Raw genomic sequence first — 27,864 nt, 5'->3', positions numbered from 1 at the left:
TCTGAGAAAACCTTCTGCCACTTTGCCCCCGCCTACCAGCATGCTACGTGGTTCTTATTTTCAAAACCGCTTTTGGGATACCACAATGGCAACAATTATGCAACCAGATTGCTGAGTGGAGCGCCTGGACACACAGGTCACACCTGTGCTGAGACAACTGCTCTGGTTGCCAGCCAGCTACCAGGTCATGTTCAAGGTCTTCTTGTTTACTTGGCCCTGTATAGACCTGTATGATCTGCACTCAACCCTATCACAGAGCAGCAACGCCCCCTCCCCCCCCCCGGCATTTTCAGCTTTCGTCCTTGTATTGTAGAATCATAGAAGCCAACTACTAGGGACATGGTTAGTGGCACTGATGAAGGCAGTTTTCATCTTAAAATACCAAACAGTGTCATACCATCCTGGCAAGAGTGAGGGCAGTTGGCCTTGGAAATGGTAGCCTCTGTGGTCTACTCTTCTTCTGTGTTTCTAGCGTTGTTAGGTCTCCTTCAGGCATCAACTGATTAGCCAAATGACTTCCTGAACGCTGCTTTAAGGATCCCACTAGTAAGGCACACTGAAAAACAGAAGGGATAGGAAAGGTTTAGACTTTCCCTGGAAAGCAAATGCAGTGGGGGGGGGGGAGGGAAGCCTTATCAGTTTCTATCAGGACTGAACTAAAAAGGAAATAGCTAATGTATTGCCTTCAGATGGGCAAAATGGGGGGGGGGGGGTCCCATTCCACAACACTTGGAGAAATACAACAGAGAACTACACATACACATCCTCTTCTGATGTGCCTTATGCATCAATAAAAAAATATTTCTTGTTCTCTCTTCTGATATGGCCTATGTTTTATTATTATTTTGATCACTGTCTCTTTGCATTTGTATTGGAACACTGAACATAGTTTGTTCTTGTTTCAATCTGGTTGTTAGCTGTCTTGTAGGACCAAACCTGAGAATGGAACGTAAGCTAGGAATTTAAAAAATCATCATCATTGTCACCATCAACATTAGATGTTGTTCCCAAGCCATCAATTATCATCAACACAGAAGGATGTTGTCATTCCCAAGTCATCCATATCATCATTGTCCATGAACCTAAGAGGATGCAGTTCCTATGTCATTGCAAATTTGGAAATTCACCTTTCCATTTCACGTTTTATGGGTTTAACAATGGAACACCAGCCTACTCAGGTTGTCACCAAACTGATGGCCACCAATGTGGATAGATTTACAAGGGGATGAAACGAAGGCCACATCCACACCATACATTTAAAGCACTCTTATCCCAATTTAATAGTCATGCCTTCCCCCAAAAGGATCTTGGGAATGTAGTTTGCTAAGGGTTATGAGCATTGTTAGAAGACCCCCCCCCCATTACCACCCACCACCCAAATGTTACAGTTCCCTGGGAAGATTGCTAAACCATTCTGGGAACTGTATCTCTGTGAGGAGAATAGAGGTCTTCTAACAACTCACAGTATCTTTAAGAAACCACAACTCCCAGGGTTCTCTGGGAGGGGGAAGCCATGACTATTAAAGTGGTATAAGCATCTGGTGAGGATATGGCCAAATTAATGGAAGATATTAATGGCTACTCATCATGACAACTATGTACTACCTTCAATATAGGAGGCAGTATGCCCCCAAGTCCCAGTTGAGGGAACACAAGTGGGAGAGGTCTATTGCATTCATGTTGTGCTTCCCATAGATGTCTGGTTGGTCAATGTGGGTAACAGGATGCTGGACCAACTAGGGTTTGATGTGGTCCAGAATAGGTCTTCTTAAGTTCTTAAATGTGAAGCAGATCCTGTACATGACTGAACAAATGCATCCCGTTCAACCTAACAAACACAGCACCCATTTCAGAAGAAGAATATCTGAACGTATACCTTGTGAGAATAGTTGACAGCTTTTTCCATTTCAGATAGGATAATGCTGATATCATCACTTTCATAGATGCCTAACAGGAGGAGAGAAAAGAAGAGCAAAAAGGCCAGCAGAAGGCATGTCCTTAAACTCCCTAGCGTTTAAATTTTTTTTTAATAGATCAGTAAGCAACTGCAACATGGAGAAGCATATTGATCATTGATAGTCCCAGACCCATTTCTGTTGAAACATTATAGGGTTGAGTTGTTGTTGTTGTTCGTTTCATTTCTATACCACCTTATATTTTTAAGAAAAAATAATCTCAAAGTGGCTTACAACCCACATTAAACCATCAAATAAAACAACCCAAAATAAAACTTTACTGAAGAAAGTTAAGTGTACGATCAAGGCAACTAAAATATCATCTTAAAACTTCCGGGTTAGCGCCATCGCCGAATGGCGGATTCCCTCTGAGCTCCGGAGGGAATTGGCTCAGCAGGGGGTCGGGTCTGCTGCGGCGGCGACGTGGGGACCCTAAAAAACCACAGGCGCGGAAGCCTGTAGACCTGGTGACTCGGCGGGCACCATTTGCGCCCCCCCGACCCGAGAGGGAGCCTTTTTAAAGGCTTCGGAACGGGGGACGGGGAGAGGCGTGGTGCTGAGCGTCCTCTGCTTCCCCTGCTGAGTGAAGCCGCATGCCATGGACGGAGAGCGCTGGCTTTTTCCTCTGAACTTTCAGATTAAAAGCAACAACCCGTGAGTAATACGGAAATTGGACTTATAAAAGAAAGAATTTTTTTGAATTTGGTATGACCGGGGAAGACGCAAAGAGGAAGTCCGTCTCCCCTGCCTTGTAAACAACCTGAAGCAAGGACTAAATAATTAAGGTCGAGAGAATATCTCCTTTTTATTGGATTAAACTATTAATTACACGGATTGACAGTATAAGTAACTGTGCTGGAGGATAAGAGCTAACTTTGAGAGCTAAAGTGCCCCCCCCCCAAGACCCAGGAGCGATCCGCGAGAGGAGCCTGCTGAGGAGACATAGAAGATTTTGACAGCTGTCAAACTAGCTGTCAAAGTGGGAAAAATAGAGAACTTTGTTTCTGATGTTTTTGCTGGTTACATTAGCTACAATATAGTGATAAATTGTTGAAAATAAAGAAGAATTGAAACAAGTTAACTTGACTTTTGGGCTGGAAGTGTAAGGAATACTTAATAACCAGAATCCCTCTAGAGGGGGTTCAGGGACACTACAAGAATGGAAATAGGTGGGAAAATACTAGCTGACCTGGACGAGGTTGCTTTTCTCGTGAGAAAATTGGTAGAGCAAAGTCATGTTTTGTCTACAGTCCAGGCAGCTGAACAAGAAATGAAACTTGAGAAATTAGAGGAAGTGGAGAAAGAGATATTTGTTGAACAGGAGCAGCAGGAAGGAGGGGCTGAAATGCTGCAGAAGGCAAAGGAGAGCCGGAGGCCTGTCAAGATGGATATAAAAGAAAAAAAGGACTGGATGATGAAAATTTGGTTTGAATTGAAGAAGGAGGAATGGAAAGATCTTCCTTTGTGGAGATCTGAAGATTTTGGGGCATCTGGACCAAAAAGGATTAAGAAACAATTTCTGAGTTTCACCTTTAAATATGGAGGCCCGGCTGGAAGGAACATGGACATTTTCGGGACAGAGCCCTTCCGAGATTTGGCGGTTAATATAAAGGACTATCAAAAAAAACCGGCAGACAGGAACTGAGAGAGAATTAAGAGCCTCTGACGTGAGGAACCCAGGCTGATAGCAGATGGACTAATGGACAATGGTTTAGGGATTGAAACCGGGAAAAGGAGGGTGGGGTTTGGGAATCCGAAGGGTGTACAAATATATTTTGATTTTTTCTATTGTTTATTTTTTTTGCTTTGTTATTAATACAAAAATGGGGAATTCGTGTAAGGGAGATTGGGTCGATCTTAGAAAAACTCTTTAAGCATAATGATTAATGTATATAAGTTAAAGTTTGATATATAAATTGAATTAAGTATAATAACAAATTAGGGTTAAAAATTAGGGATAAGAACTTGTTGAATAAATATTTGGACATGGAATACAAGAAGGGGAGGCGAGGGCAAGTCGCAGAAAAAAGTTATTGAAAATCAGGATTTTAAAGGTTGAATGTTTTTTAATTTTGTTTTTTCTCTTTTTCTCTTTTCTTTTTTCCTTTTTATCTTTTTTGGAAAGTTGTTTTTGGTTTTTGTGTATTATTTGAAACTATAATAAATATCATTAAAAAAATTAAATAAAATATCATCTTAAAAAAAATCTCAAAGTAAAACATGGCGAAAGGAAGTCAAATATAAACCAGCATAATTAGCAAGAGAATAAAACATTATCATACGCATAGGATATATCTGCTGCTGTTGCTGTCAACCCTGCCTATGGTGGTTCATGGCGGGCAGCGGCTGTGGAGGCTCAGGCTCAATGACCTGGGACTGCACTAAGAGACAGCCAAGAGGGTCTCTTGCCTCTTCAGCAGACTCAGCTTTTGTAGCTGGAGCTGAATAAGGATGGGAGCGTGAGCAAGTAAAGGAAAAGGTTTTCTAAAAGTAAAAGGAGGTCCCAGTAGGGTTGCAGAAGATTCCCAGTTCAAGTTCAAAACCATGTGTACAGTTTGTGAGCATGTGGAGAACCACAACAACCTGCCCTTCACCCTAAGGTCTGAAGGTGGGTCACAACAATTTAATTTACTCTACAGTAGTACCTCGGGTTAAGTACTTAATTCGTTCTGGAGGTCCGTTCTTAACCTGAAACTGTTCTTAACCTGAAGCACCACTTTAGCTAATGGGGCCTCCTGCTGCTGTCGCGCCACCGGAGCACGATTTCTGTTCTCATCCTGAAGCAAAGTTCTTAATCCGAGGCACTATTTCTAGGTTAGCGGAGTCTGTAACCTGAAGTGTATGTAACCTGAAGCGTATGTAACCCGAGGTACCACTGTATCTGATAATATTTCTATATCGCTTACATTAAAAGTAATCTCACAGCAGTTTACAATATACATTGAATCAGTGTTACAGATAACTGGGCAGAAGGAACAGGGCTATCATTTCAGGAAAGCCCAAGTAAACAAGTTTTTACTAAATGCTGGGCTGGAAACACCCAACAGTCACTATCTTCTGAATAAAACTACACCATCTGTACTGCTGCAGGTTGCAGCTTTATTAGCAAGGTTTCCGCCATTGATCTTAGTGAAGGTAGTCAGTCCTTTAGCATCCCAGAGACTGGAGACCCTGAGAAATACACTGTGCATCCCAGGGCTCCTTAGGCCGGGGATACATGCCATTTAAAACACAGCATTAAAAACAGTTTAAAAGAAATTGCAATCCTAAAAATGCATGTCACAAACAAACAAAACATCTGAACATCATATACCTGTTTCTCCAAACCAATGAAACCGACCATTGGCAGTCTGGGTGATTTCTTTACAAATCGCAGCAGTTTCATTCAGACTTGCATAACGCGGCGGGATATCATCAAGGGAGAAACCGTCGATGCTGAACAGACAGACATGCAGCTTCAAGTCACAGCCGCCACAGACCTCAGCCAGGTAAGAACAGATGGCATGCTGGAAGGCAAGAATATAAGCCATCGAAACCACTTGGGAGTACTGTTTGATGATACTAACTCAACAATTTTAGCATTTGTATAGTGCTCGCAGTCATCACAGTCTGTAAGGTGGGAATCCTTTTCCAAACTGAGGGCTGCATTTCCTCATGTGCAACTTTCTGGAGGCTGGTTGCCGTGAGAGGCAAGGTGGACAGAGCTGCCAAAGTGACTCTGTACAGTAGCTAACCTTCCAGCCAGGCAATAGTCAGTGGTTGGCACACGCATCTCTCTGCCCTGGCAAGTAAGAGGCATTGCACCACTCAAAGACACATTCCAACCAGGCAAAAAAGTATTGAAGGAATGCACAGAGAAGGGGCAGCGAGGGGCGTGGCCTGAGAAGAATTGCATAGTCTGCATACAGAAGCCTGGCGGTTGCAAGTGGCCCCTGGGTCAAACTTAACATAGAGCACACAGCACAAGCCCTGTGAGACAGAACCACCTTAGAGTCAAGGGGACCATCTCACCTGCAGAATTGTGGGTGCCCAAGCACCCACAGCCGCCTGGAGTTGGCTCCTATGCTTAGAATGCATGTAGGAGAACACATGTTTGAATACATACAGGCGTCAAAATCTCTCTGCGAGTGCAAAGCTATCATGCAATAGTTCTGACAATAACAAGCATCTCTGGGCTGATGGTAAGCTGGTTTGGGGATTTTACCCACCTTTTCTTGGTCAGGGACTCCAGTCGTAAGCAAGTACATGCTTTGAGATTTATGCTTGTCTTTATCTTTAAAGTCTATCTCCACAGCTCTCCTAAGCGCAGTCATAAGATTTCTAGTGCCTTCACACTGAAGGGTCAGTACCCAGCTAGAAGAGGAGTTGAACAATCTTTTATTTTATTTTTAAACGCCCAAGTATCACCAAAACACTAATCATGGCTTCCAAACATTTTGTGACTGCCATGCTGGCTCATGCTAACAATCCTAGGGCAAACTCAGGTAGGGAATAAAAGAAAACATCGATTTCTGCTCCGGCCCACATTTGCCACATTGCTGTTTCCATTCAGCTGCAGTTCGGCTTCTGAGGGAAATGATGTTATATGTCGCAGATACTGACATAATTAGTTATGTAAATAATTATGCAATTATTATGCAATTCCACAGCGTTCATTTCAATGCAAAGGAAACACAATGTAAATGGTTGGAAAAGTCATTGATTACGTATCATTTGCAGAATACAAACCACAGAAGGAAATACCAATCGTATTTGCTGCATTGGTTTCCCTTCCAGACATGGTAGAAATAAGCGTACATTGGCAATTTCTGCTCCCATTTGCATCAGAATTCTTCAACATACCTAGGCATGGGAAACCTGTGGCCCTCCAGAAGTTGTTAAACTGCAGATCCCATCAGCACCAGCCAGAATGATGCACGGTCAGGGATGATGGGAGCTAAAGCTAAACTTGTGGGAGACCACAAGTTGTGGGAGGCCACAAGTTCCCAAATCCTATCCTATAAACAGTTCCAGGCATAGCCTGAAAGCAGGGAATTAGGAAGAGGGAGTAAACCCCACTTCCTGTTTTTGAGTGGTGGCAAGGGCAGACTTATATGGGAGAGATGTGCAAACTGATTCCATTTCTGGGATAAGCACATCTCCCCTAAATGAGTCCCTTCTCTAGTTTTATACGAGCTGTGTAAAAATAAGGAGCTCAGCTCATTCATGACTCCCATTGGTCTACAAACCCACTTCCGACCTCGGGAGGAGGTGGTGTTGCGGGCTTCACGCCCCCAACACGTGCGCGGAGGCTGGCTTCCAGCCCCTGTGCGATCAGGGGAATCCTCGGGCAGCGTCATCCCCTGAGCCAGCCAATCGGCTGGCTCGGGGTGTGTGGCTTGCCTCATTTAAGGCAAGCATGGCCCGGGATGCATCAGCAGGGCTCCCCCTGTTGGTGTTAACCCTTCCCGGTCTTCAAGCAAACAGGCTGAAGCCGGATAGTCGGATAGGACCAATGCCTAAGCCAATACCGCTCTTTACCTGTAACCAATAAAGTTGTGGCCAATTTTAGTCCATTAACCTAAAATAATGTTGTTATGTTTCTTTATTCCTACTGGTGGGAGGCAGGAACTCGCCACGCAACTAGATAATCTTAAATGCATGTGAAAATTGGATTGAACAGAGATCACTAACCTAGGGGTTTTACCAGTGAGGCTTCCCTTAAAAGATGTTTTACTTACCTCCAGGCCCTTTGTAGGTTGTCTAGGTGCAAAGGAACCATTTCTGCCTGCCAGGCCTTAACGTCATTTCCAAAGCTGCAAGAAACACAGAGCAAATAACTAAACGCTACTTCACAGCATATCAGCCTGCAACAGAACATGCTTGAGCAGTTAAGGTTCCAAAAACAGTAGCAATTCTACACCTATCGACCTGGGAGTAAGTTGCATAGCACTCAGTGAGACTTACTTCTGAGTAGGCATGTATAGGATTGCGCTCTCAGACACTGAGCTGCAATGGGTGCTTTCTGCTATTTTAAGCCTAAACATTCAGAGGAATAAAAAAATCAGAAGAGGCCTGCTGGATGAAGTCAATGGCCCAACTAGTCCAGCATCTTGTTCTCGCAGTTGCCAACCAGATGCTTTTGAGAATCCTGCAAGCAAAAACCAAGCCCAAGAGCACTTTCCACTCCAGCAACTGCTTTTATTCAGAAGCATTCCTGCCTTGAAGGCAAAGCAATAGCTAACATGGCTTCATTAATCAGAAGGTTAATTTAGCAAGGATGCCAAATGCTCATGGCCAGACCTACCTCCAAGAAATGGTTGCAAGCATTGCATGGCAGTTACTTACGCTATGATATTGAAGAAATCCTTACTCGACATCTGCTCCTCGAGTAAAAGTCGCAGGGAATGTTGGATATGAATGATGTACATGGCATTTGTTTTGGAGACATCAATAAGAATGACGATCCTGTATGAGAGACCACCAGCATCAGAGACACAACTTTTAAATCAACGTTTCCCCATTTTTATTGTCTAGAAATTTTGAAGGGAAACTATACTGGCGTCAGGGACGCAGGTGGCGCTGTGGGTTAAAGCCTCAGCGCCTAGGACTTGCCGATCGAAAGGTCGGCGGTTCGAATCCCTGCGGCGGGGTGCGCTCCCGCTGCTCGGTCCCAGCGCCTGCCAACCTAGCAGTTCGAAAGCACCTCCGGGTGCAAGTAGATAAATAGGGACCGCTTACCAGCGGGAAGGTAAACGGCGTTTCCGTGTGCGGCTCTGGCTCTGGCTCTGGCCAGAGCAGCGATGTCACGCTGGCCACGTTACCCGGAAGTGTCTCCGGACAGCGCTGGCCCCTGGCCTCTTAAGTGAGATGGGCGCACAACCCCAGAGTCTGTCAAGACTGGCCCGTACGGGCAGGGGTACCTTTACCTTTATACTGGCGTCAAAGGCCTGGGAGTGGGGTCATAGCTCAGTAGTGCAATTTCTTGAAGATGGGAGTGGAATTGTGCTCAAGGAACATTCTACGTCTACATGTGTGTGAAGCTCTGCTGGAGGGGAAAGGGTAGGGAGACCCTTAATGAAGACTAACTTTTCTGATCCCTAACCATTTTAGGCAATTTGTGCCCTGCTTCCAGTTGCCTTTAAAAAAGCTAAGGAAACAGAGCTTTTAAAAAAGCAGATCCTGAACATGCATGCTCACCGAGTGCATGGAAGCATCCATATTTCAAGATAGGGAATGGGAAACTGTGGCCCTCCAGATGCTGTTGGACTACAATTCCCATAAGCCCTGGTGCCATTCTATTGGCTATACTGGGACATTAGAGTAAAGGGCAGGCAATAAATTTATTAATAATATCTGTTTTTCATTATTTCTTGTACACTGTCATGTGTAGGGTGGCATGGCAATGTTCAGAATACATCTCTCTCTCTCTCTCTCACACACACACACACACACACACACAAAAACACATGAGGGGCAATTTAGGGCATCATTTTACAAAACTGGATGTGGATAAGCAAAACACTGATACCTCTTCTCACAAACAGTTCCCCAAATTCTTCTACTAGCTGTGGAGAGCCAGTCTACCCGTCTCTCATACATCCTCACCAGTCTGCCAAGCCGTTTCTGTAGATGCAATTCAAAACATAGTTGATGAGAACGGTTACTTGCACATTTCAGACAACTGCTTCAGCAACCGTTCCATTCTTTGAGTACGTTCTTGGCTTCCACTATATTTCTCACCACAGTTCATGGGCAACATACACCTTTCCCCCCTCCATTCTTAACTGCCTCAAATAAATTAAAAACTCCCAAAACCAAAATGTAATTAAGATAAGACTTCACTCCAAGCATGATGCCTTGATAATAACTGTTAAGTTGTGGGTTGACATAGCAGACGGCACAGCGATTTCTCCAAGTAGCTCTTTATTTTGTAAGCTGGAATAGAACTGACTGCAAACAGCTCAGCCGGCCTGCTTTTATAGGCAGCCGGCTGTCAACATTGTAGCAACAACAGCCCAGAGTTCCCGCCTAAAATAACTGACGTGGACCTGAGTGAAAACTATCTACAGACCTGAGTGAAAACTATATACAGTATCCCCCTGCTGGCCCAGGGTGAAACTTCACTACATAACACCCCTCCCCACCGAGATAAGGCGTTAGTTACAATCGTAATGGTTTCCTTATATACAGCACTACGCGTAATGGTTCAATTAGGCACAAAAGCATATTGGTTACATTTCCCATACTTAGACCAACAGTGATACATGTCCAGCAACATAGTCCTTTAAATAAGTTGGGCGCTTGGGAACTCTGCCAGACCGCCGGGGACTGGTAGCCAAGTCCGGAGGGCCACACAGTTCTTGCTGAGGCTGTGGTGCGACCCTAGGTGACGTTGGAACCAACTCCCCTGGATCTGCTGCTGTGGGTGGAGCCTCCACAAGTGGAGTGGTCTGAGTCTGTGGTAAGTCTGGCAGACCCTCTGAAGCGGCTTGGTTCGGCTCCACGCTGGCAGTTTGCGAGGGAGGTGTAGGTGGGGCCTCGCCATCTGTACGTGTCTCTTCTGGAGCCGCAAGCGCAGTTGGGGGCACCTCGGTAGTGTCCAAGTCCCCAACCCTGCGCCTAAGCTGGTCTATGTGCCGTCGCCACAAGCGTCCGTCTTCGAGTGCCACCTGGTACGAGCGAGGTCCAGTGGCTCCCACTACTGTGGCTGGCACCCAAGGAATGTCCCCCACATAGTTCTGGGCAAAGACCTGGTTTCCTGGGACAAATGACCGTGGCGCGTTGGCACAGCCTGGGGGTTCAGCCACGGCAAAGTCCGGGTGTAGCCGGTCGAGCGGTGACCTGAGGCGGCGGCCCATAAGCAGTTCAGCAGGACTCCTCCCTGTGGCCGCATGGGGGGTGATGTGTTGCACGAACAAGTATTCGGCGAACCGCTCATGCCAGTCTCCCCGGTCCAGGCGCGCCAGTGCCTCTTTTGCCGAGCGCACCATTCTTTCCGCTTGCCCGTTGCTGGATGGATGAAAGGGTGCCGTTAGGGCATGGCGGATGCCCAGTCCCAAAAGATACCGCTCAAACGTGCCTGACGTGAACTGCGGTCCGTTGTCAGAGACAAGGACATCAGGACACCCATGCGTTGCAAACAGGCCTCGCAGCACCCGGATGACAGCTTCGGTAGTGGTGGAGGGCATCAGGGCGACCTCCAGCCATTTGGAATAGGCGTCCACCACTACCATAAAGGTCCGGCCGTGAAAGGGGCCAGCCAGATCGATGTGCACCCTCGACCAGGGTGTCTTTGGCGTCTCCCAGGTGTGTCCCTTAGCTGCCGGTGGTGCAGGCCTCGACTCTTGGCACGCTTGACAGGCGGACACCCAGGCAGTGATGGCATCGTCCATATTAGGCCACCAGACGTAACACCGAGCCAACGCCTTCATTTTGACAATTCCCGGGTGGCCAACGTGCAGAGCCTCCAGGACGCGCTGACAGAGTCCCTGGGGAATCATGACGCGGTCTCCCCACAGCAGACAGCCGCGATGAGCTGAGAGTTCATGTTGTCTGGTTGCGAAGGGCTGGAACTCCGATGCAAAAGGCCCTTGTGGCCACCCCCTCCACACCCAGTTGAGCACCCGGCTGATGGTGCGATCCTGGGCAGACGCGGAGGCCACAGTGGCAGCCGATACAGGCGCTGCCGGAAGATCCTCAATCAGAAGGAGCAATGAAGCTGGAGCCGGGTCTTCCACAAATGCTGGAAGAGGGCAACGGCTGAGGGCGTCGGCATGGCCCATCGATAGGCAGCCAGGAAAACAGTCCATCGCAGCATGCGTGGCGAGAGGACCGGTGGAGTTGGACGATCACCGGCAAGGAGGCCCAGGAGTGGCTTGTGGTCAGTGATGAGGTCAAAAGTCCTGCCACAGAGGTATTCATGGAACCTCTTCACTCCAGCCACAAGTGCCAGTGCCTCCTTGTCGAGCTGGCTGTAATTCCGTTCCGTCGGAAAAGTAGGCAAGCGGTGCTTCTCTTCCATCTGGAAAACGGTGACTAAGGATAGCAGGTGCCAAAAGGTGAGGCGTCGCAGGCAAGGACCAGCGGCCTGGATTCACTGTACTGTACCAGCACACTGTCTGATGAAAGGAGATCCTTGACCGCCGTCTCCCGATGACCCCAGGCCCAAGGCGTCTTAGTGCTAAGGAGTCGGTGAAGAGGCTCAGCCACTGTGGCTTTGTGGGCCAGGAACATGTTATAAAAGTTCAGCAGCCCCAGGAACGCCTGCAACTCCGTCTTGTTCTTTGGGGTGGGGGCCTGCTGGATAGCGTGGATCTTGGATGTGGTCGGGTGAAGGCCGGAGGCATCGATAAGATAGCCCAGGAACTCTACCTGTGGAACGGCGATCTGGCACTTCTCCCTCTTTACCTTGAGCCCGGCCTCTTGGAACCTGGTCAGCACGGCACGGAGGCGCTCGAACAGCTGCTGGTGTGAGTCTACAGACACCAAGACGTCATCAAAATATGGTACCACGCCCAGAAGCCCTTGCAGGAGACGCTCCATAAGGCTTTGGAAGATGCCAGGAGCCACACTCACCCCGAACTGCAACCGGCGGCAACGGAATGCCCCCCGGTGGGTGACGATCGTCTGGGCTTCAGCAGTGGCATCATCGACTGGCAGTTGTTGATAGGCTTGGGCAAGGTCCAGCTTAGCGAAGACCTTACCCTCACCCAGGGAATGCAGCAGGTGTTGGACAACAGGAACCGGATAAGCGTGCTGCTGAAGTGCCTTGTTGATCGTGCACTTGTAGTCAGCGCAGATTCTCACCGACCCATCTGGCTTGACAGGCGTGACGATGGGGGTTTCCCACTTGGCGTGGTCAACCGGCTCCAAAACTCCTTGGGCGATCAGTTTGTCCAGTTGTTCGTCCACCTTAGCCTTGAGAGCAAAGGGAACCCGGCGTGGCTTTAGCTTGATGGGGGCGACTTGTGGATCAAGGCTAAAGGAGATGGGCGTACCTGTATATTGTCCCAAGGTGCCGTCAAAAACCTCGGCAAAGTCTTTGACCAGACCCTCAGTCTCTGCGTTAGAGATGCAGTTGATGCCGGTGACTTCCAGGCCGAGGGCATCAAACCAGTCTAGCCCTAGGAGGCTTGGCCGCTGTCCTTCGACCACCACCAACCGGAGCAGGCCCGAAAAATCCTTGAAGGCGATCCGGAACCGGCCAACGCCTACCACGGGAATGTCGTTTCCCTGGTAGTCTCTCAGGTGTACGCGATGAGAGTCGAGTTGCCTTTTGGACACTCTGGGTACCAGTCTTTTGATGGTGCTCCATGACACGATGGACAGGGCAGACCCGGTGTCGATCTCCATGTCACATGGAGCTCCTTCAATGAGCACCGTGACGTTCAGCTTGCGTCGCGTAGGCGAGTCGGTTTGGCCAATCGTGGTTCCAGACGGGCAGCGGCAGTTGGTGAGAGCGAAACAACTTTCCTTGGCAGACTGGAGTGAAGACTTGGACTTGCGAGTCGATGAAGGGGGGGTGTCAGACGGAGCCGATTGGCAGACCTTAGCGATGTGGCCCCTTCTGGAACACTTCCTACAGATGGCGTCTCTGAATCGACACTTGGCACAGGAATGGTTGCCTCCGCAGCCGGCACATTCCGGTTGGCCCTTGGACTTCTGTTGGAACTTCCTGCGCTCCCGCTTTGTCTGGTGCACGTCATCGTCTTCACTGGAGGATGCCTCATCACTGCTGGCCTCTTCGTGATGCACCGGAACTGGCTCCCTAGCAAGACGCGGGCTGCTGGACTTGCGGATCTCCTGGGCGGAGCGTTCAGCAGCTTCTGAGGCCACAGCCTCCTCAATGGCTTTCTGTAGCGTGAGGTCTGGCTTGGCGAGGAGACGCCGTTGCAGATGGATGTCCCGGACCCCGCAGACGATTCGATCCATCAGGGCATCGTCTAAGTCTCAGAACTCACAGTGCATTGCAGCCTGTCGCAGGGCGGTGGTGTAGTTGTTGATTGACTGCCCCTCTGCCTGGTTCCGGTGGTAGAATGCATGGCGGGCAGCAATCTTGGACGGCTTTGGTGCGTAGTGGTTGCGGAGCTTCTCTTGGATCATGTCCCATGGTGTTGCCTGGACTGCTTCAGGCGCAACCAATGCTCGGGCCGTCTCAAACACCTCAGGCCCACAGAGGCTGAGGAATAGGCCCCGCTTCCGATCCTTTGATACTGCTGTCAGCTCGTTGGCTTGGAGGTAGCAGTCGAACCGAGCGAGGTAGGAGTCCCATGATTCAGAGGCTGGCGCAAACGGCGGTAGAGGCACAAGTGAAGACATGATTCCGATGCCGGCGTGAAGGGCGATGGATGGAACACAGTGCTCTTAGCCAGAACAGTCAGCTCTGAATTGGTTCTGTCCAGTGATTTCGCTCAGTGATTTCGCTCTGTGATTCAGCTCAGTGATTCAGCTCAGTTCAGAGGCTGGCCGCATCTGGCTGTGCTCTGATGTCCATCGATCCCACCTTCGTCGCCAGTGTTAAGTTGTGGGTTGACATAGCAGACGGCACAGCGATTTCTCCAAGTAGCTCTTTATTTTGTAAGCTGGAATAGAACTGACTGCAAACAACTCAGCCGGCCTGCTTTTATAGGCAGCCGGCTGTCAACATTGTAGCAACAACAGCCCAGAGTTCCCGCCTAAAATAACTGACGTGGACCTGAGTGAAAACTATCTACAGACCTGAGTGAAAACTATATACAGTATCCCCCTGCTGGCCCAGGGTGAAACTTCACTACATAACAATAACTGCTTCCCTTTTCTTTGGATGCCTCTTCCTATAGCAGTCCTGGTGTGTCTTCTGATTCTGTGGTCACTTCCTGACAACCTGCTTACTGAGAGTTCACAGGAACATAGGAAGCTGTCTTATACCAAGCCAGGCCATTGGTTGATCTTGCTCAGTATTGCCTCCATTGATTGGCAGCAGCTCTCCATGGTTTCACAAAGAAGACATTCCCAGTCCTGCCTGGAGATGTTGGGGAGTGGATCCTGGACCTTCTGCATGCATGGCATGTGATCTGCCACTGAGTCTTACCCTATACTAGTGAGGAAAGTACTGAGCTAGATAGGCCAATGCAATATAAGGTAGCTCCCTACATTCATCTTCAACCTGTGCACAAACTTCACAGAGAGATTAGATGACAACAACTGTTTGTCAAGCCTTCGTTCTGATTTGTTTGTGGGGAGATTAGATGACATGCGCATCTTAGTCAAAACTGCACACAAAAAAGAGCAGTTGGCTTAGATTAAACTGGAATGCCATTAACTCTGGCCATGGGGATTTATGTATAGGTCCTTCAGTCACCTGATAGTCATACAGTATGGGTGGATCAACGTGAATATTTTTAATCGTCCCATCATGCCATTCAAACTGGGTCATTGCTTTCTGAAACAAGGAGAGAGAGAGAGAGGCAGAGAGAGATAAAATTAATCATATGTTCTAGTAACAAGTCTGACAACCAAATCATCAATCCGGTGACAGTTTGTTTCAGGGTGGGCAAAGGATGGTACCTGACGGATGGCAACAGCCAACAGAGCATGGGTGGCTAACCTGTGACCCTCTACAGCTGTTGTTGGACTACAACGCCCTCCATCTCTGGGATGTTGGCCATATGGGGTAGGGGGTGTTGGACCACATGGCCTCCAGATTCTAATCTAAAACTCCTCTTTACTTACCTCATGTAATGTGGAGGATACCATTTTCCGAAGGACAGGCACAAATTCTTCCACAGGGGAGAAAGCATTGGGTGCCAAAACTTGATAAAGGCTTAATTTCCTGGCTGTAACAAACAAGGAACCAAAGAGTAAATGAAAGGCCCGTTCAGGTGGCTCAAGCAGGCTTCATTTCACATGGAACCTTTTGGCCAGGGATGGGGAAATCTCTGGTCCTGAGGCCAAATGCTTCTCTATTTGCCATATGGAACTTCCCACAGCCCTCACAGGCCTTACTTCACAGCCTGAGTATTTTTGCCTAGCTGGGATGTGTCACTGAACTCTGGTCGTGCCTCTTTCTTGCTTGGATGGAAAGGGGCAGGTGAGTGTATACGGAAACTAGTCTACAGTGGTGCCCCACAAGACGAATGCCTCGCAAGACGGAAAACTCGCTAGACGAAAGAGTTTTCCGTTTTGGAGGTGCTTCGCAAAACGAATTTCCTATGGGCTTGCTTCGCAAGACGAAAATGTCTTGCGAGATCCTGCGGGTTCCCCCCCCCCTTTTCCCCCCTTTTTCTAAGCCGCTAAGCCGCTTATCCGCTAAGCCGATAAACCACTAAAAGCCGCTAAACCGCTAATAGTGCTAATCCGCTAAGCCGTCAATGGGCTTGCTTCGCAAGACGAAAAAACCGCTAGACGAAGAGAATCGCGGAACAGATTCTTTTTGTCTTGCGAGGCACCACTGTACTGTACAAAGGTAACATCTTCATCTGTTGTGCCATTTCCCCGTGACCTTGCCCCACTAATTAATCCACGTGGAAACAGGCGGTTGCAACTAAAATCTCATCCCTGGGCTTCTCTCGAGGTCTACTACTTATCATGGGATACGATCAGGTTAAAGCATTCATTAAATGATGTGTAGTAGACACAGAGTGCCAATTGGATCCACCAGGTACCTTGCCTCCTCTCTGGCATATCTAACTAAAATTGAAGTCTCTAAACCCCGAAGGGCTTTTACCCTGGCTCAATGTCATGCCCTTCCCTCGGTCGTTATTGAAGGCCAATACAGGAAGATTGACCACCCGGAGAGACAATGCCCCTGTGACTTGGGACAAATAGAAATGGTAGAGCATGTCCTTCTCCAGGGCCTGTATTACAGAGACATTCGTACTAGCCTGATTCCCCCATTACTTCATAAGCACCCAGGGCAGACAGGACAATTCTACATCGCCCTGCTGCTCTCGGATACTGATCCTGATGCAATGTATAGTGTTGCTAGGTTATACACAGCAGCACTCGAGATTCGTAGGAAGATGACCTGTGCCACAAATCAGCTTTAATGAACATATCAGAGTGCTCTGTAAATGAGAGCTAAAGCCTTTATGTATCAACCTTTTGTGCTCCTCCACACCCGCCCAATGTTCCTGACCCTTCTTTTGGATTCTTTTAGCTTCTTTTAAATTCTTATAGACTTTTACATTCACCTTGTGTTTTAATACCTTTTAGCTTTCTAAAGAGCTTTTTAGATATTAAATGCTGGTCTATGACTGTAATAAAGATTTGTTGTTGTTGTTGTTGTGCCATCCATGTTTGCCTTTGGCTCCTCCACCACTGGCAAATGGACCTCAGAACGTTGCCCAGAAGGGAATATGATTCGCAGGCTGAAGAAGGTTTCCCACACCCAACCCTTGCCCTTGCAGTCTACTTTACCTTTTAGTCCATTCGTTTTTAACCATTCAGCCGAGGTTTGGGCCGAAAAGCTTGGGATTAGTATTGCAAGAGGACAATCATGTTTTGGCGGCTTTGGCAGGGAGGTTTCAGAGGGAAGCTTCAAACACTCCATGGAACCCTAAATAAAGATATTTAAAATCTCATCTACAAAATCCTGCATTTCCATTTTGTCTCCTCCAAACGCCCAAAAGCTGGGAACATATTAATGAAACATTTAAAAAGGCATTCTAATCTACTTATCTCCTTTCCTACATTTTTTCTATTGTCCACTCCCTAAGATCAAGGGTAGACAGAACAGTGCCCTCCAGATATTGTAGAAATATAGTCCCAATAAAGAACCACACTCATTAAAAATATGTAGCATTGATCAAAATATCCACATTCAGGGGCAATATGCCTTTTGGTTATTGCAAGTTGCTGGACCACAACAGCATAAAAGGGCTATTGTGTTTAGGTGTTCTAGGGGTGACAGGCTGGCTTCTGTAAGCCGATGGATGCTGACCTAGACATGCCTTTGGTCTGATCCTGCAGGGTTCTTATGTTCTTAGGCACTAGCATAATTTCCAAAGTTGCACCCCAGCATCTCTCAGTGATAAAAAAAAGATTAAGCCACAATACATACAGCAAACACATCAAGGCTTTCCTTTTTTATATGTGAAAAAAAGTGCAGACCACTTGTTCTCAACTGTGTGGAATATTTTGAAAAGGCACTAACAACCTCGCCTCGGCCTCTCAAAATCCCAAGCTGACACCTTCCACAAAACTTTGAAACAAAAGAACTTTTTTAAAGGGCTTTACAAATATAGGTAAAAGAAAGGTTTAGATTGTGAGGCTGAGGACAGAGACTGTCTTATCACTGACAATCGTAAGCCGCCATCCATGAGACTTTTTTGGCTGAAGCGAGGGATCTGACTGCTGTTTTTAAGATAATAAAATAAAAAGGGTAGAGAGCTCTAATTTGACTCAGGACTCATCAGAACTATTTAGATAATGGTATCACTACAATACGTTTCTCTGTGGCTGAACACTAATTAGATGTCCAGCAGCTTTTTTTAGATCTACTGGTCTTTTAAAATAAAACAGCCAATTAAATGAGATCAGGTACTTACTTGTTTCATTACGTTAAAAAGTGTGTCACCCATCCTCCCCTGGTAGATTTCACTTATGATGTTGAGCAACTCCTTGGCCTTTTGGCGTTCAAGAAGGATCAGTTGAATATCAGTGCTGTCACAATTCTGATCATGCAACAGAATTAAAAAGCCAATCAGATTGCTTCATTGCTCGCGGGTATACTGGCTTAGCAAGCTTTTATTATTATTTATTTAAAGCATTTTTCTTTTCTTTATTGTTGATAAAATCCCCTAGCAGTTAACAGACACAGGAAATTCTGACTAAGAGGTTAATTTTAAAAAGGCAGCATATAAAGTGATGAACACTAAAAAAGACGCTAAAATTCTGCAAGCAGCAGCTGTAAAATAAAGGTGGAGGAAACAGTGAACCAAAAACGAATTACCGAAAGCCTGGCAGGCCTTAATGCAATCAGCCCCCAATTATCTGAAAGAGGACCTTCTTCCTTATAGACAAACCCAGAGATTAAGATCAGTGGAAGAGGTCCTCTTAGAGACTGGGTGGGGATGGCGGCTTATGAAGTAGCCTCAGACTTCACAAACTGTATGTAGTTATACATTAAAGGTAAAGGTAAAGGGACCCCTGACCATTAGGTCCAGTCATGGCCGACTCAGGGGTTGCGGTGCTCATCTCGCTTTACTGGCCGAGGGAGCCGGAGTACAGCTTCCAGGTCATGTTGCCAGCATGACTAAGAAGCTTCTGGCAAATGAGAGAAGCGCAAGGAAACACCATTTACCTTCCCGCCGGAGCGGTACCTATTTATCTACTTGCACTTTGATGTGCTTTCAAACTGCTAGGTTGGCAGGAGCAGGGACCGAGCAATGGAAGCTCACCCCGTCGCTGGGATTCGAACCACCGACCTTCTGATCGGCAAGTCCTAGGCTCAGTGGTTTAACCCACAGCGCCACCCACAGCATCCTCAGTTATACATTAACACTTATTTATATAGCACCATCAATGTACTTGTCTCAACTGCTTTTCAAGCCATTCAAGTTGGTTGTCATCACCGCCCCCCATGGGAGCATCTGCTCACCTGGCACTCTGCACGGGTGGCCATTGCTGCGCGACATGTCTGTGGTGGGTTCAGGGAATATGCCATGTTCCAGAGCAGGTGGGGAAGCTGATGGTCACCTGGCATTACCCGCCTCCAGCCATGTTGGGCTCTCAGGTAAGAGCAGGCAGTGCCCGCTTAGCCAATCAGAGGCAAGGGCTTGGGGGCTGCAACCCCATGTCTATTTAAGGGAATAGCCAGGTACAGACCACCCTCTTGGCACTCTTATGAGCTCATAAAGAAGTTTCCTGTCCACTTCTACAACCTTATGAGCGGGCAAGGCAATCACCAAGCGCTTTGCTAACAACGTTTTAAAATAGTGCAGTTGTCCAAGTGAGGAGTGACCTACCTCTCTCTTTGAGGAGTAACAGTGATAATAGCCTCCCACATCTTCTGCTATGCTTCTTACCACACCCTGCATAGATCGCATCAAAGAAAATGGTTGAGCACAGAACGGCTGCATAAATACCCATATTCACTAAACCTAGGGTTGCCATACGTCTGGACTTAGCCGGTATTCAACCCTTTTAAACAGTGTCCGGGCGGAAAGCACTGAAAGGTCTGGGAAATGGCAGCCCCCCAAAAGCTCAACTAACAGACAATGAGGGAGGTATTTCTTTGCTGTTGCTTACCTAACTATGGCATCAAAAACAGCCCTGCACTTGTAGGCATAACCACATAACTAACATAATGTGTAGCTGGGTCCTTCAGTAAGCATCAAGTAGTGAAATATTTTTACCAAGCACAAAGAAGGAACACAGAAAGTTGTCTTATACTAGATGAAATTTGCCGCCTAGCTCAGTCTTGTCTCCAGCCTAGGGATTGGCAAATCTATGCAATTTTGCCTAAGACACACATTTTTTTGCAAAGCAATTTCCCCTTATGCAATGGTTTTTTTAACACAATATCCACCGATATGTGCATTTTCCAGCACACTAGTATATGCATTTTTGTACACATTTCTTGGTTGAAGAAATGCATTGAACTGCGCTTTGATTCGCATATTGCTTTGGGAAGTGTGAATTAAGGAGGTTGGCCTATAAAAATGAACTGACTTGAATTTCTCCCTCCTTCACAGCTAGAGAGCTTCTACCATGTCAGCTGTGCTTCCCTGGTCCTTTTAAGTAGAGACAGGCCGACCAGAGGCTGAACCTGAGACCGTCTTGACTCAAAGTATACGCATTGCCCTAGAGCTACACTACCCTCCCCAGACAAACTTACAGGAGGAACTTGATTGCTACAGTCATATGTGACAGTGTGGACCAACAGCTTTCTCCCCACGGTACATTCCTGGATATACTCAGACAATATTTCCGAGGCTTGATCTGGGCTGTTTTGGGAAGGGTGGGGGGAGGAAAAACACACACATGAATATCAAACACCGGATGGATCCCTACAAAAGGTATGAAGAACCTGTGGCCCTCCAGATACAGATAATGATACAATTCACATCATCGCCCCTGAGAACATTGGCCATGTTGGCTGGGGCTCATGGAAGCTGTGTACACACTAAACCAGGCACCCCCAAACTCGGCCCTCCAGGTGTTTTGGGACTACAATTCCCATCATCCCTGACCACTGGTCCTGTTAGCTAGGGATGATGGGAGTTGTAGGCCGAAAACATCTGGAGGGCTGAATTTGGGGGTGCTTGCACTAAACATTTAAAGCTCCCCCGCAAAGGATTCTGGGACCTGTAATTTGAGTTCCTCTCTGTGGAGAAGTAACTATGAGGAATAAATGACAGTTCCCAAGATTCTTGGGGACATGCGGATATATGCTATAAAACAGGGGTCAGCAAAGTTTTTCAGGGCTGGTCCACTGTCCCTCAGACCTTGTGGGGAGACGGACTATATTTTTTGGGGGGGATGAACGAATTCCTATGTCCCACAAATAACCCAGAGATGCATTTTAAATAAAAGCACACATTCTACTCATGTAAAAACACCAGGCAGGCCCCACAAATAACCCAGAGATTCATTTTAAATAAAAGGACACATTCTACTCATGTAAAAACACGCTGATTCCCGGTCCGTCCATGGGCCGGATTTAGAAGGCGATTGGGCCAGATCTGGCCCCCGGGCCTTATTTTGCCTACCCATGCTATAAAAGGTAAAAAGGTACTTTTAAGCTTTAAGTGTATGGCATGTATGAATCCAGAGCCCATCAAGAGCTGGAGAACCACATTCTCTATCCCAGTCCTGCAATATTTGGGGCTTTTAGACTTAAGAAGAAGAGGAGGAGAGTGGGAACAGTGATAGAATTGTACATGATGTGGGGACAGTGTAAAGAGAGACATGTTCCTCCCTTACTTATACTAGAACTGAGTACAGGAATTTAAATAATACAGGTGAAAAAGCAAAGTGGCACTAAGGAAATTGCTCCACCAGAGCATTTCTGCCTGATGGAATGATCTTCCCTCCCCACCCACCCCTGAAATGAATGCAACAAATTCATTCATTTCAGTGGGTCTACTCTGAACAGGACTCACATTGGATACAGCCTAAAAGACAGTGTCTTGCCATGTATTCAGAAAGATGACCTACCAGCTTCCTACCACAATCACCAGTGAATTCAGTTCTTTTACTGTAAGGGCTTTCTTCAATGCTTTGAGCAAATTGCAGCCGCCGCTGGGTTTGAGATTTAGCACCCATTGCCTTGCTTCATCTAAACTAAAGGGGGAAAACAATCATTTGAAAGTGGAATCTATTGTACATCAATTAGATACTAGCAAAAGAGGTATGATAGGCAGGCAAGATGAAATAAACAGGCAACACGCAATGCCCCCAGGGTGCACATCACACCCCCAGGACAGGCACCAGCCATGCCCCCGCCTGTTCTCCACTCCGGGGGCTGCAGCATGTTGCTCCGCCACTGTTGTGAACGACCACCTCAGAGGCCTTTCTGGCTAAAAGGCAGCATAGAAATAAACTCTAATAATAACAGTGTTGGTCTTTGAAAGGCCTTTCAATTAGGAAGGACAAAACTCTCCCCCCTCCCAACATAAACTTATGAAATTTTCAGCCACAAAGAATGTTGCTGACCAATGATCTGTACGGCTTGAAAATTCATGGAAGTGATGTCTTCTCTAAAGCTATCACCACAGTTGTTGTTGTTGTTTAGTCGTTTAGTCGTGTCCGACTCTTCGTGACCCCATGGACCAGAGAACGCCAGGCACTCCTGTCCTCCACTGCCCCCCGCAGCTTGGTCAGACTCATGCTGGTAACCTCGAAAACACTATCCAACCATCTCCTTGTGCCCTCTTCTCCTTGTGCCCTCTTCTCCAACCCCCTTCTCCTTGTGCCCTCCATCTTTCCCAACATCAGGGTCTTCTCCAGGGAGTCTTCTCTACTCATGAGGTGGCCAAAGTTCTGGAGCCTCAGCTTCACAATCTGTCCTTCCAGTGAGCACTCAGGGCTGATTTCCTTCAGAATGGATAGGTTTGATCTTCTTGCAGTCCATGGGACTCTCAAGAGTCTCCTCCAGCACCATAATTCAAAAGCATCAATTCTTCGGAGATCAGCCTTCTTTATGGTCCAGCTCTCACTTCCATACATCACTACTGGGAAAACCATAGCTTTAACTATATGGACCTTTGTTGGCAAGGTGATGTCTCTACTTCTCAAGATGCTGTCTAGGCCTGTCATTGCCCTTCTCCCAAGAAGCAGGCGTCTTTTAATTTCGTGGCTGCTGTCACCATCTGCAGTGATCTCACCACAGTTAAGTGGAACCTTCATGTCATGTAGCTCAGTGGCAGAGGATGTCTGCTTTGTGTGCAGAAGATTCCAGGTTCTATTCCCTGCTAAATATAATTGTTTAATTGTACACTGAAATGGAGAATGCCAGTATGCATGTTGCTGAAAGGGTTGGGGAAAATTTCACTGAAGGATACTTAGGTTGCTGATCCCTGGTTTAACCTTAGAACAGGCGGTTGAGGTATTCGATTGCAAATCTCCATTTTGAAAGGGAGTTGCCTTTACCTTTTCCCAGGCACAGTGAGAGGAAAGATGTGATAATGAAGCCTCTCCAAGAGCTGCATAGCCTTAGGCTGGATGCAGCCTAATGTAAGCTATGGGAGAGACAGAGCTTTGATTTTTGCTCCGATCCTAATTATGCTATCTAAGAAGAAGAATCTATGTTTGGACAAGTATGTGCTCTATACAACTTTCTCGCTGTATCATTGATGTTTTTGTACCTGTTTCGAAGAAGTTCTGGTTAGTAAAGCTTTGACTCATAATTATGGGTCTGGACAACTTTTATTTCAAAAGGAGTCAGCTTTTATGCATCCAATTGCTTCATGCTGCACCATATTAATATCTGCAATATTCCTGGCAGTTAGTGGAGATAGCTTCAGAATAGGATTAGACAAATGCATGGAGGGTGAAAAGCTATTAATGGCTATGAGCGACAATGTTCTCCTTCCACTGCTCTTGAATGCCAATTGCTGGGTATCATAAATGGGGAGAGTGTGCTGTTGTACGCAGGCTTCCTATAGGCATCTGGTGCAAGATGCTAGACTAGATGGGCCTCTGGCAGGATCTAATAGGGCTCTTTTTATGTTCCTACTAAAGGAAGCCAGAGCGGCATACAGCACAATCATAAACCCATACAGTATAAGAAGAACAACTAGCAACCATTATCTGAAAAAAACCAGTATATAATATAAAGCCTCTCCTGAACCTAAGGAGGGGGAGGGGTTGCGGGCTCACGCCCCCGACAACACTCTCACGGGGCTGGTGCCAGCCTCGCGAGATCCAGGGATTCCCCCCATTAATATTCATCCCCTTCAGCGCCAGCCAATCGGCTGGCGGCAGGGGTGGGCTTACCGAGGGGCACTTAAGGTCAGGGCAGACCTGGCTCGCCCCTTTTCGCTCTTACTGCAGTGGCTGTGAATAGAGCCAAGAGGATCCTAGAGCACTCGGTGGCGCGTAGAGTGGCTGCAATAGGTGGGCGGGTCATTGAACACCCATGCATCCAGTTTAGCAAGGAAGCACTCTACCGCGGGGATGGCGTGCGTCTCTCCGATGCTGGTAACGATATTTGGCTAGCCGACATTTTTCAGGGAATCAGGGATTGGTTACAGGTCTGAGGGTATTAGCGGCGAGCCTGGCTCGAGTGGCGGTTAGGCATTGGCAGGGGTATTGTTATGCAAATGAGGTCGGGGGGGAGGAACGCCATCACCTCCCCCAAATTATGAAGGGTAGTTTGTTAAAGGACTCTGAGGGGCGTCACCTCGTCCGAAACCTACGGAGACTAGGGCCTAAAGCGCGCTCCCGAGCGGTAACCCCTTGGGGAGCGCCTAGGGATGTGCATATCGGGGGCTCCCCCTGTTGGTGCTTAACCCTTCCAGGTTAGACCGGATAGTCTGTTAGGGCCAATGCCTAAAGCCAATACCGCTCTTACCTGTAATCAATAAAGCTGTGGCCATTTTTCGCCCATTAACAGAAATTCTGGTGTCCTGTGTCTTTATTTACTTCATCTGTGGGAGGGGGCGGGAATTGCCACGCAACCAAGACCAACACACACACACACACACAAATACTTTAGAGCCAAGCAACTCACTTACACCTTCTCGTCGATAAATCTTGGCTTCTCCCAAAGTAATGAAATATTGGTACCAAATGAAAGGAAGTATAACTTCTTCATGTAAAGCAGCTGCTCATCTATTACAGACTTAAGCAGAAAACAAAAGGCGGCAATTAGATGCTTGCCAAGGTATATAGCAAGCCTAAATCAAGCTCTACACCAAGCTGAGTGTTGAAGTTGTCTTATTTCTTTTCCTACATTCATATCCTGTCATCATAGAACCCAAGAGAACACCCATGTGGCTCTGAAATGGTCACCCACCCAGACACAGACCAAACAGACTTTTACATTGATGGTCGGTTACATGTTTTCAGGCCAGCTCTTTCCAACATAGTGCCTTCCAGATGTTCCAGGTTACAAGTCCATCAACCCCAGCCAGCACTAGGGCCGATGGAATTTTAAAGCCAAAACATCTGGAGAGCACCAGGTTGGTGAAGACCATACTCTGGCACTAGCATATTTTGTTTATGACATCTCCATACACTGAAAATGAGTAAAACCTATGAACAGTGACCAATGCCAATCCCTTTTTCCTCTCCTCCCTCTGCTAGCTTTTCTGTTCTGCTTTAGTTTGCCCTCTTTTGTTTTTATGGTTGCATTTGATATAAAAAGGAAAAAGTCAAGAAAAATGTTAGTACTTGAAACCAAAAAGATTATCAGGGATGCCCCCTGAAGAAGACTTTGAATTCTTAACTCCAACCCTTCTTCCCCACAGATCAGCTTGTCCTGTTGTCATTTTCTGGTTGGGAAAATAAAAAATTCAACCCCATCTTTGGTGAATGAATGGTGAAACCTGAATGAAATTAATCTCTGTCTACTCCCAAACACAACAGCTACAGTTGCTGAACAGAATTTTGTATCCTAGAAGAAGCTGCCTGCTGCCTGACAACAAGAAATGAACTAATAAATATATCAACTGAAGACTGGAAATACTGAATGAGAAGCGAATGAAAATTAAACATACTGCATTCGAGAAGTTCGTTAACGGAGCCATACACAACTACAACCAGAAAATAAGAAAGATGCTAAATTTAAATTCATGTTAAATTTGTCTGATCATGATTGTGATTTTTTTTTTTTTTACTATAGGAGTTACCGGCATATAGATTGAGTTCACTCTCACCAAGAATTACTGTATTTTTCACCCTATAGGGAGCACCAACCCATAGGGCGCACCTAGGGTTTTTTTTTGGGGGGGGGGTAAAGAAAAAAAATTATTTCCCCCCCAGGCGCGGGGCTGGGGCGGGAGAAGCTCGGGCCCCAGCCCCCAGAACAGGCTGCTATCCGCAAGCCTTGGGAGCCCAGCGAGAAGTCGCGCCGGGTTCCCAAGGCTTGCGGAGAGCTGCCCAAAGCCTGGGGTGCGCTCCGCTGCACTCCCTGGGTTTCGGGCTGCAGGCTGCTGTCCTCAAGCCTTGGGAGCCCAGCGCGACTTCCCACCGGGCTCCCAAGGCTTGCAGATAGCTTCCTGAAGCCTGGAGAGCAAGAGGGGTTGGTGCGCACCAACCCCTCTCGCTCTCCAGGCTTCAGCGAAAGCCTGCATTCGCCCCATAGGACGCACACACATTTCCCCTTCATTTTTGGAGGGGGAAAAGTGCGTCCTATAGGGTGAAAAATACGATACCTCTCAAAAAATTCACCACTACCCATTTCAATTCCCAAGGGAAAGAAATTGCCAGAAAGGAAATATGGTAGTTGGTTAAATAATTATATGCAACTGCAGCATATAAACATCACCTGTCCATCGATAGAGCAAGGTAGCTCACATTATCTAAATCCAGTGAGGCATGATATAAAAAGGTCAATACTCAGAGCTATATCCAGTGTTTGTCCTACTTAAGTGTAAACCTTTCGAAATTAATTGTCATGACTAGTTTGGGTTGATTAATTTCAATGGTTATATAAAACTAAGTTCTCCTCATCCATTAGGATTAATGAACGTAAGTTAGTAATGTCCATTTATTTCAATGGGTCTACTAAAACTCATTTGAATGCAGTACGACTATATATTTCCCTACTCAGACCTCAAAGATACAGGCTGATAGAAATGTGAAGGAAATTAGACAAAAAGGCCATGACTTGCCCAAGGCTTCCTACAGAGCATCATAGCCAATCGAACTCACATTTCGCCAGCCCAAAATGCTACCCACAAGTACATCATCATCTCTGATATTAAGTTAGCGAGTGCTTCAATAACATTTACCAGAAGATCTCTTTGGAAATCCTGCAGTCTCGGTCCACAACTTACATCTGATGTGTCAATCAGAACTCCAACTTTATCCCCACGGATCATACCAAATATCTGGTAGGAAAAACAAAACAAAAGGAATGTTAAGGGGCGGCTCCCAGTGGTCCAGTGCCAGGAGTGAACCAACAGAGGGCAACCTGCTCCCAAAGGAAGGGTGCTCCCGTTGGGATAGTGCATTTTTGGGATCACATGGGTTGAGGTTTCACACACAAGGGGTTCCCAAACACACATGTCTATTAGACCCCATGTTAACAGGGCACTGTTTTGAAGGGAAATATAATAAGAATGGAAACTGTTAACACTTTTTAGGAGAGAGGAAATTGCTCAAAAGACTTCAAGACTGCAAGAAGCCAAGTTACAGGGAACCAGGCAGAGGGCCTTCTCGGTAGTGGCACCCACCCAGTGGAACGCCCTCCCACCAGATGTCAAAGAGAAAAACAACTACCAGACTTTTAGAAGACATCTGAAGGCAGCCCTGTTTAGGGAAGCTTTAAATGTTTAAT

At 46.9% G+C, this 27,864-nt stretch overlaps 1 protein-coding gene across 5 annotated transcripts in view; it reads right to left on the bottom strand.

Annotated features, from left to right (window-relative positions):
- The window catches only part of VWA3A (von Willebrand factor A domain containing 3A), a 55,815-nt gene that overhangs the window by 17,959 nt on the left and 9,992 nt on the right, over nucleotides 1-27,864 (bottom strand). For 3 of the 5 annotated variants that reach the window (XM_079953675.1, XM_079953678.1, XM_079953677.1), the window contains 16 exons: nucleotides 27,317-27,415; nucleotides 25,097-25,203; nucleotides 22,077-22,202; nucleotides 20,755-20,863; nucleotides 19,883-19,948; nucleotides 18,464-18,589; nucleotides 17,334-17,472; nucleotides 15,648-15,751; nucleotides 15,277-15,357; nucleotides 9,466-9,560; nucleotides 8,283-8,402; nucleotides 7,676-7,750; nucleotides 6,164-6,308; nucleotides 5,269-5,461; nucleotides 1,877-1,947; nucleotides 398-556 (listed from right to left, as the gene is read on the bottom strand). In XM_079953675.1, coding sequence (XP_079809801.1) covers nucleotides 398-556; nucleotides 1,877-1,947; nucleotides 5,269-5,461; nucleotides 6,164-6,308; nucleotides 7,676-7,750; nucleotides 8,283-8,402; nucleotides 9,466-9,560; nucleotides 15,277-15,357; nucleotides 15,648-15,751; nucleotides 17,334-17,472; nucleotides 18,464-18,589; nucleotides 19,883-19,948; nucleotides 20,755-20,863; nucleotides 22,077-22,202; nucleotides 25,097-25,203; nucleotides 27,317-27,415 — 1,815 coding nt within the window. The remainder of the gene's footprint in view (nucleotides 1-397; nucleotides 557-1,876; nucleotides 1,948-5,268; nucleotides 5,462-6,163; nucleotides 6,309-7,675; nucleotides 7,751-8,282; nucleotides 8,403-9,465; nucleotides 9,561-15,276; nucleotides 15,358-15,647; nucleotides 15,752-17,333; nucleotides 17,473-18,463; nucleotides 18,590-19,882; nucleotides 19,949-20,754; nucleotides 20,864-22,076; nucleotides 22,203-25,096; nucleotides 25,204-27,316; nucleotides 27,416-27,864) is intronic. The other 2 variants (XM_079953679.1, XM_079953676.1) reach the window with 2 other exon arrangements.

This window comes from Podarcis cretensis (genome assembly GCF_951804945.1).
Source record: "Podarcis cretensis genome assembly, chromosome: 14".
NCBI lineage: Eukaryota > Metazoa > Chordata > Lepidosauria > Squamata > Lacertidae > Podarcis > Podarcis cretensis.
Note: the sequence above shows the minus strand (reverse complement) of the source record. Positions and strands in the feature narration are given on the sequence as shown.